Source organism: Corvus hawaiiensis, chromosome 4, assembly GCF_020740725.1.
Source record: "Corvus hawaiiensis isolate bCorHaw1 chromosome 4, bCorHaw1.pri.cur, whole genome shotgun sequence".
Lineage (NCBI taxonomy): Eukaryota > Metazoa > Chordata > Aves > Passeriformes > Corvidae > Corvus > Corvus hawaiiensis.
Window position 1 is genome coordinate 865,713 of NC_063216.1, and position 16,548 is coordinate 882,260.

Sequence of the window (16,548 nt, forward strand, 5' to 3'; positions counted from 1 at the left end):
AAATATCCTCTTTTAAACCAGAGCAAGTTCTATTGGATTTCCTTATTATTACCATTCATGGGCATCAACTTATGCAAATGGTCTTAGGCCAGACTTCTGCAAAATTCTTCTTGTGGCCTTTGTCATGTCCCAACACATTTCGATCTTGCTCACTTCAAAGCTATGTAGGAACACTTAACAATCTTAAAAGTAGTATTTCTGAAAAAGCACTGTGCAACTCTACCTTTTTCATTCAAATAATCGTGGGGAACAAGTTGCATGGATGACTGCCATACAAAATTTTGACTCTTCACCTTGTCTATTGAAAATACAAATTTGTGGATGGCTTTTGGGATTTGTCTTTTAGTTGTCTGAGGGGAGTGGATGGATAAACTGTATGTGTGGGCACATAACACAATTCATTTTTAGGTTAACTGGCATCACAGCTGGTGCTCTGTGGGCATCGAAGTATTTTCCTGGCATATAAGATTAACACTCTAACAGAATTCACCTTCCTACAGTTAGCATTAGAGTGTGCTCTAAGGACAATGCCATTTGAAGACAAGGAGTGAAAGAGTGTAGTAGTTTCTATATTTTGTTTCTCCTCTTTTTACTTATGTTGGCTTGAAACCCCTACTTTATATGATAGAACAAGTTGTTGGAGCTTTCGATCATTTTATGCCTTAGCAAGCAGTTGGAAGCATGCTATTTCTGTGAATTTACATCAACAGAAATATCACATGGACTTTGTGTCCTCCTATCAGCATCCTCTGAGCTTCTAGAGCAGTGTGCTGTACACTTGTGTATTTTCAGCTGTGCTCAAGGCCAAGTGAAGAAAGATTTTCATCCTGTGTAGTTCAGTGTTGCCACTCTGGGGTAAAAAACATTGGAAAAAGAGAGTTAACAACAGCTGCACCTTAAAACTTGTTGAAATAGAAACCACAGTGTTGCTGTTTTCAGTAAGCCTCTAGTCAAATGCATCATGTTTATGTCTTCTATGAGAAACTATCAGGAGTTCAGATTAGTTTAGCAGACAGATGATAGAGCTTTTTAGTAGACCCAGCTGTCATTTCAAGTTTATTTTGAGTAAGTGGGTAGTCAAAGGTGCAGTTTCTGCTGTGCCTTTTTAACTGCGGCTGGATTTCTGTTGAATGAGCTTTTGGCAGTCCTTTCTGTGATATGAGAAGTGATAAAACGTATGACAACATCAGAAAGCAGCACTGAGTTATGCTCTGTATTCGGAAGAGAAGCTTCTAGTAATTATGTTTGTATTGGGACACTGCCATTAGTGTAACTCTTGCTTTCATTTCTGCTGGTACAGGAAATCCATCGTCGATTTGAGAATGCTCCCGACACGGCCAAGACAAAGGCTCTGCAAACTGTTATTGAGATGAAGGTAAATGATTGTGTTTGGGCAGCAGTAGAATTTGGAAAATGGGTTTTCACATGAAAGGTGAATCTACCAAATACCATATGCTCCTGTCAGTCTTGTAATTTAAAATAAGTATATATTTTTATACAATTTTATTCTCTGTTATTATTTAATTTGTTATTATTGATTACTGAAAAGACCGCACAGTAGAAACTTGTCTTCTTTCTGCCTGCAGCAGCAGATACAGATTTCTTGCAGTCAACCAAGAGTTCATTATATTACAAGAATGGGAATGATAGATTAATATGAAAGATTTGTGGGTTTTAAGAGTGGGTTCTTTTCTTCTTATGTTATCAACATTTGAAATACTGCTCTCCATTCTGTGTATCAACAAAGTTAGCAAACTCAACACCCACTTAAAGAATGGATCATATAGCTAGAAATATCTGTATGCCATCATAAACCTAACTTTTCTAGATGAATTTGTGATTGAATTCTTAAACCATTAGCTTAAGTATTTAATGGACTGATGGCAATTGGCCAAGAGCTCAAGAGCCACAATCAAGTGTGTGGTTTGCACAGCTTTATGCAATCATATTTCATATTGTATTGCTCATAAAGTACATCACACAGGGTTTGGACAAGTGGAGTTGAAAAATCAGAAACTGTCTTTGCGAGCTGTTCTTTTCCACTTTGTTCCCCTTCTTTTTCTTTTATTTTCCTTCCTTTTTTCCGCTGCAAATTTTTCCATTCTGTATCAGTGTTTTCCATATTCATATCCCATCTTTCTACTCTGCAGCCTTTCATTTGATGTCACTCTTGTATTAGTCATCTTTGTGGTCCATAGTAATGAAAACTAATTGACCATGTGGTAACATTAAGTGTCTTTACTATCAAAAGAGAAACCCATGGGTATTTCTGGGAAATGATGTGAGCACTGAAACTAAATACTGTTGTCAATTGCAGCATATCACTTCACCTTACTACCTCTCATTTTTTGTTGCAAAAATCTACTTTATCAATTTTTAACTTAAGCATCAAACATTAAGCAGGAGATCCAATTAGATCTTCATAGTGATGCTTTTAAAAAACCTCATCTCATGAAGGAAAACCTGTATATGTAAAAATCAGCTTTTTGTTCAGCTGTGCTTTGCTTATCAGACAGAGAAAAAGTTAGAAAGGTTTTGTTTATGGAAGTCTGCAGTATAGTTTCAAATCAGATCTGTCTTTCAGGAAAGACTAAATATTTTGGGGAAGTGAGATAAGAAAAAATAGACTGCTTTAAGAGATTATAGTTCCTAAACACATATCCATGATCGTGGGTATGCATGAAGCTCTGTGTGCTGGATGAATCTGTTCTTGCTGTTCCTAACACAAAAGGCCTGTAAAGAAACAATAAACCAGGTACACTGAATACCTCTGATCACCCTGTAAAACTAGGAGGATAATGATTGATTGGCTTTTTTGTTTTTCCAGATGGTTATTTTTAACCCATTGAAATGTTTTATACGTTGTACATATGAGCCAGAATACTTGAGAGACTCTTAACTGCTTTATCCAATCAAAACTAGCTAGTTGCACATTTTCCTTGCTTATGGTATTTGCTTTTCTCCATTTGTGACCCCACTTAAATTAACTAGTGGCACCAACCCAATTTTTTGCTAGTCTTGCCATTTTGCTGCCCATTCAATTAGAATTAAATTTCTCCGGTTTGAGCTGGCTTTGAAAAGGCAACTTTTCTTCATGTTCCTTTATTTATTCATCCTACACGATGTTCCTGCCCTGGTTTTCTTTCAGTACTAAACTCTTGCTTTCCTTGAAAGGTTAAAAAAAAAGTAAATTGAAAAATGAGTATCTGAGCACTCACATGTAAAGAGTTGAACACTGATTTCTCTAAGAACTTCCTAAGTAAATTTCAAGGGCAGGTAATTTATTGGACATGTATCTCCTTTGGTTTTACTCCAGTGGTTTGTTAACAAATCTTCTAACTGTGTGTCTTTACCTGTCCCCTCCAATCATTCTCAGGATTCAAAAATTTCTTCCATGGAGCGTGGCCTCCGGGATTTGGAAGAGGAGATTCAGATGTTGAAGTCAAACGGAGCCCTGAGCACAGAGGAGCGTGAGGAGGAAATGAAGCAAATGGAGGTGTACCGTAGCCATTCCAAATTCATGAAAAACAAGGTATTGGCAAACAAATGGCAGTTGTATGCTAAACCCAGCTTGGTGAACAGAGGAGAGAGGTGTTCGTGCTTTAGTTAGGAGGTGTGGTCTGGCTTCCCAGTCCAATGATGGGAAACAGAATTTTATTTAATACCTGCTGTGAAGCCACTAAATTAACTTAAAAATATTCAAGAAAATTTTAAATTCCAATTTGAAAAGATTATAATGGTGTTTCAGTAAGGTCAATGGCCCAAGTTCTCCTTTTATTGTCACACCTGATTTTCTTTTCTTTCAGAAAGATTTTTGTGTTTATTTTTCGACCACTGCTAGTCCATTATTGGTTCAGGTTTTGTTTGGTCTAAATTCTTTCCAAATGTAGTTTGTTGAAAAAAGGATTTTTTTTTGCAGCTGGTATTGTATAACTGTTTGGCCTTTTTATTATATAAGGGCTGAAAAGAGCATGAACTGTCACTAGAATGGTTTTCCATTACACTCTCCTTCCAGTAGTGGAGCCAGCACGAGAGCAGAGTCTACAGCAGTGGTGGTGCTGGCATTAATTGATGTTGTTTGGAATACAGGACAAGTACAGCAGTGAGAGATGTTGATCCTCACATGTAAAGATGGACACTGACTATTGAATTGTCTATAGGCAAAAGTCAATTCATTCTTTGTTACTCAGTCTTTTAGTGGGTCCTAAGATTCTTTAGTGAAGATTCAGGCCCTCTTGTACAGTAAATGTAAGGATATTGTGAGCAGTCCTGCCTTTCTTAATTAACTTATGTGTACTCCCTGCAAGCAGTATACAAACCCTGGAAAGGAGGGTGAAAATTACTCTGCTACATCCTGAACAAGTGTAACCTACTGCTTTGTCCTACTTGAAATTATGGGTCAAAAAAGAATGCTGGATGAAGTGTCTTGGAGAATCTACTTGCCCTGAAGTAGAGACATGTACTAAGTTATGTGATTCTTCCACTTGCTTCACGCCAGTTCACTGAAACACCTCGACATAGTTATGTCTGTTCTTACTTTTGCTCTTTATCCCACTGGGTTGCTTCTAGGAACTGAAGGTACCCAATTCAAATTAGGAATGGGGAGAAGATTACAGCACCACTTCCTTCTGTCTTTTCTTCTTGCTTTCCTCCTTTCATTGTTAGCAACTCTTCAATTACCCCTTGTCCTCTCCCTGTGTGGATCTGTAGATCTGCTCAGCTACTTGACTGCTGGACCTCTTCTGTCTCCTGTGTCTGCTCACTTATTTTCCTGCAGAAAATTTGCTCCTTTTTGGTATCTATTTGCCCATGACTCATGGCCATGTCCAATCTTGACACCTTGCTGTCCTACCTTGTTCTGTAATTGCACAGCATTTATTTTTTCAGCGTTGTATTGTATAAGTAATTTGTGGCTGTAGCTTGACAATTAACATTATTTCTCTTAAGCTGAAGTATGTCCTTTTTCCTGTTGTAATTTCCTTATGAATTCCAGTTTCAAAACCGTTGGGATAAGGGCCACATACTTGACATATGTAAACCATAACTATATATCTTCTGTTTCCTAATCAAATTCTTGTCTGGCAGCCTATATGAAATGACACAGACATTAAACTTTTGAGAAGACTTAATGAAGAATGGAAGAGAAAATGAGTGACCAGTGTTGATTCTTCAGTTCTTTGTCACTTGTAGTTGCTTGGACTGAAACAGGCTGACTAGAAGCTGGCAAATAATAGATATTTAAAAGCATAACAATGTCGTGACAGGTAGAGCAACTGAAGGAAGAGCTAAGTGCCAAAGAGGCTCAAGGGGAGGACCTGAAAAAAAGAGTGGCTGGTCTCCAGACCGAGGTCTCTGCAGTAAGATCTCTCTTTTGTGTGCAGTGGCCATTCACTGGGGCTTGCTAGCTCTCTGCCTTCTGGGGTAGCTTTTCTTCTCTTACCTTCTTCATGACTGGATATAACAAGTAGAACTAACAGCCTGCTCAGCCTTGTAGCTGCCTTTTTGTTCACATGGTTTTGGTGTCCATAAATAACACCACTCTCCAGCTGAACATCTGTATTTGTTTTGTTGCTGTTTTTTTAATGGTATGAGCTGTTTGAGCAATAACCTACTCTTCTCTACTGAAGCAAATTTTCAAAAGTATTCAGCACCCATTTTGGGGACAGACTTTCAAAGAGATTTGCTTTTCCTAGTTAAAAAACCTAATTTGAAAACTTATGTTGAACCCTCTTAACATTGTTTCACAAAAAATACCGAAAGCTGGATGCTGAACACTTTTAAAACTGATTATTCCATTTTAGCAGCATGAATTTAGGTTATTCCTTTGCTGTGAAGTTAGAGTTTCACTCAAAAGAGTGAACACCGTTTCTCACCAAGAAGAGGGATGTGAGCACTTGATGCTGTCTTAGCTTCTCCTGCAAGCTGGGATGGTGTGTGCTGTGTTCTTACCAAAGAGCTTTAGCACCTTGGCAGTAGCTCTGAAATGGGGGTTTCTAGAGATGAGAACTTAGGGTGCTACTTGGGAACCCTAATGTAATGAAATGTGGTAAGCAGCTCTTCTGCAAGGAGCCCAAACAGAAGCTGTCTGTCTGAGAAAGTTTTACTGCGATTCAGGCTACCTACTAACCGAAAAAGTTTGTGTCATCTGAGATTTTTTAAGGGGGCTTTTTTGTTTAGATACTCTAGAAAAGATAATCAGCTGTAAATAATTCAGCTCTTCCCAGCAGCTGTTCTGTGCCTGGCACTATTGTGCAACTGGGGGCTGACAGCAGGAATAGTGCTGCTGACATCAATACCTTTGTGTTGAACTGAAATAGGTGGCAGAATCATCCCCTGTGCACATTTGCTTTTAGTAAAATGTGAAAGAAACAACCTAGCAGGTTTGAAGTGAAGTGAACAATAAACTATTGAATAGTTCTATAAATTCTTACATACCTTCTCATTGTGCTATTTCATGAGTTTGAGAGGTTTTTTGAGATGCATGTCCTCCTTCTTCCCCATTTCCTCACGTACACTGTTTCACACTGGAACACAGGAGTCCTTCATTACATATTTTGATGCCATTTTAATACTCTTTGGTAAAGAGTTTTCTTCCTTTAATTGCCCATTATTGAATCAGTGTTTTCAAGGTAAAATGGCATTCACCCCAGCTTTTTTTCTCAATTGTTTCTACTAATATGGGCATTTATTCTAATTAAAAACTTTAAAAATGTTATAAATTATACTATTATTTTGTTCATGTCATGTTTTCAAACACAAAGGGTGACCTGGACAATTTTTTTAGTTTGTGTTGTCCTTTAATTTCTATTTTGAAGCACTGGACAATGTACTTCTGGGGATAAGGGATTTTTTTTTAAAACTTGAATAACCCAAGCAAAACTGTTCAAGTTAAAAAAGGGAAAGCTGCTCAGTGTGTAGAGACATGTCCCCCTCTGCTATATAATATGTAGCAGTAAAACATTGCTATTCTGTGAGATTTATAGGAAGAAAACCAGAAAGTTCGTTGTAAACTTGGATGTAACGCTACATTTAGACTTCCTAGTCCTCTTTAATTAATTTTTTTTTTTTTTTTTAATATTCAGACTTAATAGAAGTCTTCCTGGGTGATGATTGCACTTAAATTGATATTTCAGCTCATTTTGATGCTTTATTTTAGCATTTTTTTACTGTTTGCCTTTTGAAATAATAATCCAACCTACATTTGTTAAAATAAATTTGTACTTCTATACTGATTTAATTCACTAAATTAAATTTAGGAAATTTCTCTCTACAAATGGAATTCCACAAACAGTTTTCCTGTTGTTTTGAGGAATATATGCATCTGCTTTTAGAAGCTTCCATAAACTAGAAGGTGTTTCATAGAATAAAATGCTGGTTTTGTAAGTAGTGGGAAAAGTAAAAGGGTCTTTACATCCTGTGTAAGCATGAGGCTGGATTGCTAGGTGAAGAGCTGGAGGGCAGCTTGCTGATTTGACATTTCAAAGCAAACACTGTGCTGCTGAGAGACCTGTAGGTATCTCATCTGCTCTGACCTTACAGGCGAGGGGTACTTTGTCATTAGGGTTCTGCTTCATCTTCGTTAAAACGTCATCCCTGAAACGTACCTGGGTTTGGTTAGTCCTTTGGAAGATGAATTACAAAAAACTGCCACTATTAAAAAGAACCTCCCTTGAAAAATTGATGACATTGCTCCCCTCTCTTTTTCCTTCTCTCCTTTGCTCATGACACAAATTTTTGCCAGCCTTTCACTCAAGGTAACCTAAGGCTTCATAGTTCTGTGGGATAATTTAACAGTACCATGGTGTTTGTCGATAGTTATGTGTGTTTATAGTGATTTTTGTAGGGAAGTTATAAATTATTTCTCCCTTTGCCCGTCCTTTCTTTGTGTTTCAGATTGGTCAGGTGAAACAAGAGCTGTCGCGCAAAGACACCGAGCTGCTGGCCCTGCAGACCAAGCTGGAGACCCTCACAAATCAGTTCTCCGACAGCAAGCAGCACATTGAAGTTCTCAAAGAGTCCCTTACAGCTAAAGAGCAAAGAGCTGCCATCCTGCAGACAGAGGTGAAGTGGGCAATTCTGTGCTTGTTGCCTGTGCACAGAGAAAAGCCATTATTTCTTCTGTTCCTAGGTTGTACAGGCCCACAGCCATCCAGTACTGCTTGTTCCAGGCTCTTTGTGTCTTTGATTATATGGTTGGCTCTCTAGACCAGGGGATTGATCTAAATACAAACATGTGTGTGTAAGTGCTTGGCTGAATTAGGAGTTGCAATGTCTGAGCTGGGGGGATTTATTTGCAGGGACCTTGTAGCTAGAGGAGAGAAGAACAAGGAAGATCATTCCAATAGCATACACCCTGCAGAGGCTTCACTGCTGCTGTCAGCATGGCAAGGAGCTCTTGCTTGTAAGCCCTTGAAATATGGGCTTTTGTGTTTTGTGATGCATATTCCAAGGTAAAGGAAAAATATTTTCTAAACTGTGTTTCGATGACAAATGCTTAATAAATTCCCATATTATGTAAGATCCAGGTGTACATCTGGACATCAAACAGATTATAAATGTAGCATAAGCGTGTTGCTTCTGGACATTCTTGAAGAGCAAGCATGAAATGTTGTGTGCAGACAGGATTTCATTCACGGCCTTGGAAAATTGTAGTGTTAGTGGAAGTCCAAAAGATGGCAGTGATGCATCAAAAACTTTGTGTTTTTACAGCTAAAAGAGTCAAAGAAGCCAAAGGAGCTGTGAAAAAGGCATGCAGGAAATTTGTGGGTGACACTGGTAGAAGCTTCCATATTACAGGAGCATAAGAGAACTGATCTGAACTTTCTACCCTAATTTAGCCAAATTAGCCTTTAGCCAAAATTGATAAATCGGTGGGTGCTCATGGCCTTGTCAACATGTAGTAATGAACTTACATGGAAATATCTTTTGATGTTCCAGGATGGCTTTTCTGATTATTCTCAGATTTATGGAGAAGTTGAAATTTCATCAGTGGGCATAAACTGTGAAAGCTTATACCAGTTTACAATCATAAACCTCTTGTTAAATTTGTTCATTCCTTTTTGCTAGTTCAGGAAGGTACCCTAGATTAGTGCATGTCTATTAAAAAAAAAAAAATTAAATTTCAAACTGTCAGTGAAAGTAGGTGTTAGGTAAATAAACATTTTCAAAGGCAAAATGCAGGCTTTGATCCATTGCAGTGATAGAAAAGGATATAGATATGTTAAACGTGCATGTACTGTGGCAAACCTACAAAGCTAGAAGCACATTTCTATTCTCATTCTTAAGTAATAAATAGTGCTTTTCTACCCAGGAGAGGTGAAGTTCTTGAACAAATTTACTTTATTAACAAACTAAAAGACTTTAGTAGAGGGTCATAATTTCAGCTGTTATGGTAGATAAACATATTTATTCACTTAAAATGTCCAGAATTGAAACAGAACATTTAAAACCAAAAAGGCTTGGTTATATACCATTGATAGATACTCTTGACAGTTATTCACAACATCTTGATTTTATTTTAGCTGAAGGCCAAAGTACTTCTTTAATATAGAAAATTATTCTACTCTCTAACTTGTAATATTACTAAATAATCATTGAGAATATTTGTTCTTCACTGGCTGCTTCCAAATGAGTTTCTCATGTAGCACTACAAAACCAAACTGGATTCCTCCTTCCAAGAAGATATTTATACTTTTGAAAGATAGTCTCATCTTTTTCACCCTGGTTGGAGTTCTTGTCAGAAAGCTCAACAATTAAATCATCACCCAGTTACCTTTTCTCTGTGTTCACAGGTGATCCTCTTAAGTATAGGATTGAAACATGCTGAGAACATACAGCACTGAGATGTTTGTCACTGCATCCTGTGATGATTTGGATTTTTTAAAGGAAAGGATATCTTTCCATAGAAGGATTTTCTTTGGGAGTGGGGTAGGAATGTGAGATCCTGCTTGGCCTCACTTCTTGACAGCACTGGTCAGTGTAAAAACACAGCTAGCTTCTCTCAAGACCCTGGAGAGAGTTGTGAGGAGGAAGAGGGGTGCAGTTTCTGACAAAAATTGTCAGACATCTTCAGAGGGGATCGGTATTTTAGACTCATATTTAAATAAACATTTGAAAATAAAAGAGAATACCTTCATGAGCCTCTACCTCTTCTTTAGTCTTCTGTTAAAGAAACCTGCCCATAGGTGGGGAATAGTGTCGATACAATATCTCAAAAATGGATTTGCCACCTGCCACTCTAGAACTACAAACAACAGTGAGCTGTTTGTGGGGTGTTTATCTTGAGGGCTGTTGGGTGGAGAGAATATTGTGGTTAACTTTTCAATTGGTGAATAAACCTTTAAAAATAGCTCTAAAATTGTACAGTCACTTTGTAAACAAAACAAAAAAATAAGTTAGTATGTATGCTGGAATTAAGGCTTTATCCTTATAAAGTTTTTACCCAGTGAGCCCTTTAGCTTAGGTCAGTGCCAGAAGTTATGTGGCTTCAGTGGGAAGTTGCCTTAACCAGCGAGAATGTTCTCCTTTATTTTTGTACACTGCCTAAGCTGGCATGGTTCTGTAATTGGTCCATTCCTATGGTAAATTCAGATTAATATTCAGTAGAAAAATGAATCTAATCATGTGGAAGTTTTTATTTGCTTTGAATGTCTCAGTAGAACATAAATTTTTCTAAGGGTCTTTCTTTATTGGGGCTTTTACTGGCATTTTGAAACTGCAGTAGAGTCTGGCAAATCAGAGAGTGGATTACATTTAGTGAGGAGTGTCCAAATGGGAGCTGGGTGTTTCCAGCAACACTGCTCAGCACCAGCTACCTGAAGACCCAGTGCTGACACCTGCCAACACTGAGGTGAGCTCACAGGACTGAGTTCACTGTGCTCAAGTATTCAATGTCTCGTGCTAGAGGTTGTGGAGGAACAATTGAGCTCATTTCTGGCCTGAGCAGGCCTGGGAGCAGTACCTCTGTCCTGCACTGGGTTTGTAACCCTGGCAGGAAGCACCAGGCTCTGCACAAAGCCAGGCGTGTGCACCTCTGCTCCATGGCATGGCTGTGTAATGTGACTCAGCTGTCTGGACAGCTGGAGCTCAGTGTTCACAAAGAGCTCACTCCCATCTACAGACCACACTGGATATTGCTGCAACTGCTGTAAGGGGCTGAAGAGTCAACTCTAATCTAGTTAAAGAGAAAGATCAATGGCAAAAATAGAGAATTAAGTCTTGTGAACTACCACTGATTCAAATCAGTCAATAAACATAGCTTTAAAGTCTTAATTACAGACTATGCTATCAGTAAAAAGGCTGAACTCCTTTTCTGTATTTATATGATATGTTTGCAAGTTAGTAATGGAATGGCACGAAACTGATCCTTTTTAAAATGTACTCATTCTTGGAGACGTCACCTAACAATAGCTCCAGAAGGTGAAAAGCAACTCTCAGCTCGCATACCAATTTTAATTTCATGTCTCTGTGCATTTCTCAATGATCTTTGAGTGCTGACATAGAATTACTTCAACATCTGCTTTAAAAAGTGGCTGGCTCCTGTTAGAAACCTTTGCAGGCTCTGAGCACACATTTCAGGATTGGTATTCCATCTGTTCTTTTTGCTGCCTCTACTGTAGTCATACCTACAGAGCATTAAAATTTAGAATCTTGCTCTTACAGAGGAATTGGGGCTTGGATATAGCATAGGGAAGGTTGTACCTTCGGGTGCCACTGGATGAAGTATGGTGTGGTTCACTGATCTAAACGATGGTTCAGCCATGGTCTGAACAGGTGACAGGTAGATGAGAAGAACCACTCAGGAAAAGAGTAGCACACTGTTTTTTCTAGGCATCATGGACATCTTAAAGTGGGAATCACCAGGGTCAGAATACCCTGCTTGCTACTGTACAGTGGAGATGATCATAAAATTCAGAAAAAACCCTTGTTTTCAATCTCAGTCCTATTAATGCAAGCTCCTGAAACTCAGGAGCACAGTGAGAAACAGAGTGAGGTCTGAGACTCACTGTGGCTGTCTGAGTATTTAAATGATTTCCCTATAGTTTGGAAATATTCTGAATGCTAAGGCTGTCATTACAGAATTCAAGATTCTAAAAAAGGCTTAAGATGAGATTTATATTAAATATTACTTCATTTATTGCGCTTATTTTGGTAGTAATTTGAGCTACTAAGGGATGAATTTTCCTTAGAAATTTGGACTTCTACATGTTTCATGTATGGCCAGACCCATTAAGAACAGAGACAGAGAATGTTATTTACAGCTACTGGAAAACTCTGTGAAGACAAATCAGGGGTTCCCAACACAGTTCTTCATCTAGTGTTCTTACAGTGAAGGATTTGAAGTCTTGTGTGTGGTATCCACCTGGAGAGAGGTACCTGTGGCCCCTGTGCCTGGGGGGGGCTGTTGTGTTCAGAGTGTGCTTATGGTGCTGAAGCTTCAGGGGCAGCTGGGTGGTGCAGGCAGGGCAGCTGGGTGAGCCCGCTGTGGCAGGAGGGACTTGCCTGAGCTGCCCTGTCAGGTTTAACCTGCCATATGCAGTTAAAGACATGGCAGTCCATTCCTGTGAAAGCAGTTAGGTTAACCCAGGGTTAGGACAACACCATCCAAGACACAAAATTCAGGAGAAGGGGTGTCAGCACCTCAGTAGCTGTTTGCCTGCTCATTTCTGTGTACTGAGAAGGTCCTGAGCTGACTCTGTTGAAGTTGGCATCACCTGACTCCCACAGACCTCAATTCTTGTTGCTGTGGGAGGATGCCATGCATAAACTGAGCTGACATGAATAAACAAGTGCAGTGTTCTGCCAGGAATAGTGCTAAGGTGATGATTGTGTGTCCTGCCAGCCTTTGAAAATACTTTTGAAAGTGTTTTCTATGGTTTCCTAGGCAAGGACCTCACACAAATAAAACCAGGAATGCAATTTACCCCAAACCATAAGCTAATATAGAGTTCAAAGAGAATAATCAATCAGAAAATTGAAAGCATTCTGTGGATAAATTTCTATTTGCAGATGTTCTCTTTTCACTTAACACTGTGCTGTAGGCATCTGGACTGTCTCAAATATTTTGCAACACAACTGTTGAGAGCATTTGGATTTTCTTGTGAAGGAGATTTTCAGTTTCCCTTCAAGAATTAATAAAAGTGACCCTTAGCTTTAATATCAAAGATTCCCAGAGAAGACCATACCTAATCAATCTATAAAACTGCGTTTTTTGAAAAAAGACAAAGCCTTATCTACCTGCTAAACCTTTCATTGCAAACACTAGCTGTCCTATAAATCATATTTGGGTACGACCTGGTACTCCAATATCCCTGCAGACTACACTCCATGCCCCACTTGCTGGGTGAGAGGTCAGGAATGTATTTTAATAACGTATGTGTAAGTGAGGAGGCTCCAGGGGCAGAGGTGGCAGCGGGGCTGCAGCGCTGATGGGGAGAGCAGGGCAGCTCCTTTCCCCACAGGCAAGTGCTTACTGCTCTGTGTGAAAGGAGTCAGACAAAACAGCAACGGGGTCTGTGTGTCACACACTGGAAATGCAGGGCCTCACAGACTACTGTTCCATTAGCAACTCAAAATGAAATGGAATTACATGTTAAAATAACATGCTAAAACCAAACGTTGCTCAAAATGCCATAAGGATAATGACTTCCTAAATTCTTAGCCCAGCTGGGGCTGTCCAGCGGTTGTCATCTTTTCACTTTGTCCCTGTGCTAGTCTATGCTGTGCAGAAGGAGCAAGAAATTCATTGATCAGCCTGTTTACTGTGTGTGACTGATGTCCTGTAATGGATTCAGCTAACAGGAACCAAATCTGATACTGTCAAATACGATTAGCAGCCAACTGGCAGGTTTGAGCTCTGTCTGAATGCCGAGCGGATAGGGGTCAGTGGGTTTCTTTTGGCATCGTGAGCAGGTTGGTGGTGTTGGATTTCGTATTCCACAATGGTCTCTGAGATTAGTCTGTGCTCTCTGGTGACCTTATTCTTCTCATCAAATTTATATTCAGGTAGCTCTGATTCCTTCTCCCATTTCCTTTGTCTTGTGAGCTCTGTTTCACATATGGAAGAGATATGCAGAAGGAAAAGCAAAAGATGCTCAACATGCAGTTTTGAAGTGTGAGGTCACCACAGAGTTTCCAGAGTGTGTTTCTAAATTCACTCAGGCCATGGGAGCTCTAAGTGTGTTTGTGTGTCCAAATTGCACCCACAGTATCCTGTACTGTGTCATTTGTTCAATTTTACCTTTAATATAAAACTGCATGCTGCAGAAAACATGTTATATTTAAACTATTGCTTTGCTTTTTAAACCAAAATATTCTTAGCCATCCTAAGGTAACCTCTTTCCAGTTTTGATCTGCAGTGGCTGCAAAGAGCTCTGCTTTCATTACCTTCAGGCTCAGCTACTATTGTGATTAAAACTTAGAATATAAAGTGACTGTCTAGTACAAGGGGTCAATGTTTATTCTCTGAATATTAGTAATGTTTCAAGTAAAAGGGTCAGTTTCCCTGCATGTGACAGAACTTCTCAGCAACACATTATGTTGTCTTCCACTTTGAGGAGAAAAATTTCAGTATTGTATGATACAAGCCTGAGTTATGTGAGAGGTTTTCCAAGAAGGAGCATTATTCTCATATAGTTTGGGAAGAACGTGGTTGATTATTTTTACTGTTTAGTCTCCTGTCACTTGTAATAACTGTTTTATCCCAATATTATGTATGTTGAATTCTTAAATAAAGTGGTGTTAGATTTCTGAATCTATTTGTACTATTTCTCCTGTGGAAGTGTAGTTTAACTTTTCTAACTTTCCTTCAGTGCTAAACAAAGCTTGTCCTGCATTCCTGAACCCAGGTGGATGCGTTGCGGTTACGTCTGGAAGAGAAGGAGACTATGCTGAACAAGAAGACAAAGCAGATTCAGGAGATGGCAGAGGAGAAGGGGACTCAAGCAGGCGAGATCCATGACCTCAAGGACATGCTGGAGGTGAAGGAACGCAAAGTTAATGTTCTTCAGAAGAAGGTGAGATTGGAGAGCTCTAAGTCAGATAAACACCTCTGGTGCATCTCGATTCCCAAGGCTGTCAAAAAGTCTGAACTAGAATTTGCATTCTGGAGATTAATGTTCGAGTCCATTGATGCAATGGGAATATGATGAAGGATGAATTTCAGTTTGAATTTTTGACAAAAAAAGTAGAATTCAAAACAGAGGTTGTTGCCTTTCAGTGATTGCTTGTGCTGCTTCTGCTTCCATTTCAATATTACCAGTGGCTGAGGCATTTTTATGAGGGCACATCATCTGAAAAATCAATCCTTTCACACCTAGCAGCACCTTACCAAAGCCACGCTGATTTGAAGCACAGGGCACTGGCTGGCTATGACTTCAGTATGTGACTAAATGAATGAGGGGTTATACCAGTAGAAGCAGCCAGGATGATTTCTCTGTAACCTACTTGGAAAGTTTGGGAAGAACTTTGTGTAACTTTTGTTAGAAATGCTGTTTTTTTCATAATTAATATTTCTTGGGAACTGCTAGAATAGGATAATCAGACTATCCTTCATATCTCTCTGGATAAGAAAATGTAGACCTTATCAGTGAACTGGTGGAGGTCTGGGTGAAAAAAAATGTAGACCCTGTCAGACAAATTAGAGAGGTTTCCCAGAGGGCATGGAGTCCTAGAGCAATGGATGTCATTATGGATGATTGTTGGCAAATTGCACACACAGAATATCCCAGTTTTCCTCTACACAGGGTAAAAAGAGAGAAATGTTATTTTGCAATAGATTTTAATTTGAAGAATATTTTTTTCTCTGTATCTTTAGAGAAGCTGTTCTTGGAGCTCTTATTCAATGTATTAGGCTGTGGATGTGGGTTTTTTTGTTGTATTGTTTTCCTAGACCTTTAAACAATTCTGTGGAGTTCTTGTGATATTAATAGTTCAGAATATTGATTAATTTCTGATGCCTGGCCAATGCCTTTTCTTCTTGTCTATAGCCATAAATCATGAGGGCTTAGGTCATGTTCAGCTCTGTTACAGTAAACATCATGTGGGAATTCAAGTTCAGGCATGGACCTTAGCCACAAATAAGTCATTAATAATTCTAGAGCAGAGCCCTAATTCCCAGTCTTCACAGTCTCATTTTTTTGACTGTTCATCCTTTTAGAAACGCAAATTTCTGACTTTTGTGCTGTGTTTCTTTTTGTTTTACAAAATTGGCCATGCACCCACCAGACACAGATTGGGATCCCAGCTGAATGTTTAACCAGGAGGTGGGGAATCTGACATTTGTGTAAATGTTAAATGTCACTGAGGTTGGTTTATTTCCACCTACTCTTACACTGGTTTTTCCCACGTTTTCTTGCTCCACTTGACACTTGAGAATGATCTTTCATTAGATCATTTATAGGCAGCTAAAGGTTCTCTTTTTTACCCGTTTTTTAATACTTGTTTTTTTGAGACCACTGTAATGCATATTGAGACAGTTTCATCTTGTGTCTTCACACATCTGACCTGTTTCTTCAGGACCATTCCCTGCTGCTTTCAAGTGAAAGCACC

General features: G+C 39.0%; 1 protein-coding gene across 13 annotated transcripts in view; it reads left to right on the forward strand.

Annotated features, from left to right (window-relative positions):
* The window catches only part of ERC1 (ELKS/RAB6-interacting/CAST family member 1), a 283,730-nt gene that overhangs the window by 71,977 nt on the left and 195,205 nt on the right, over positions 1–16,548 (forward strand). For 8 of the 13 annotated variants that reach the window (XM_048300324.1, XM_048300335.1, XM_048300327.1 and 5 more), the window contains exons 4-8: positions 1,301–1,375; positions 3,377–3,532; positions 5,265–5,348; positions 7,894–8,061; positions 14,847–15,014. In XM_048300324.1, coding sequence (XP_048156281.1) covers positions 1,301–1,375; positions 3,377–3,532; positions 5,265–5,348; positions 7,894–8,061; positions 14,847–15,014 — 651 coding nt within the window. The remainder of the gene's footprint in view (positions 1–1,300; positions 1,376–3,376; positions 3,533–5,264; positions 5,349–7,893; positions 8,062–14,846; positions 15,015–16,548) is intronic. The other 5 variants (XM_048300330.1, XM_048300331.1, XM_048300338.1 and 2 more) reach the window with 1 other exon arrangement.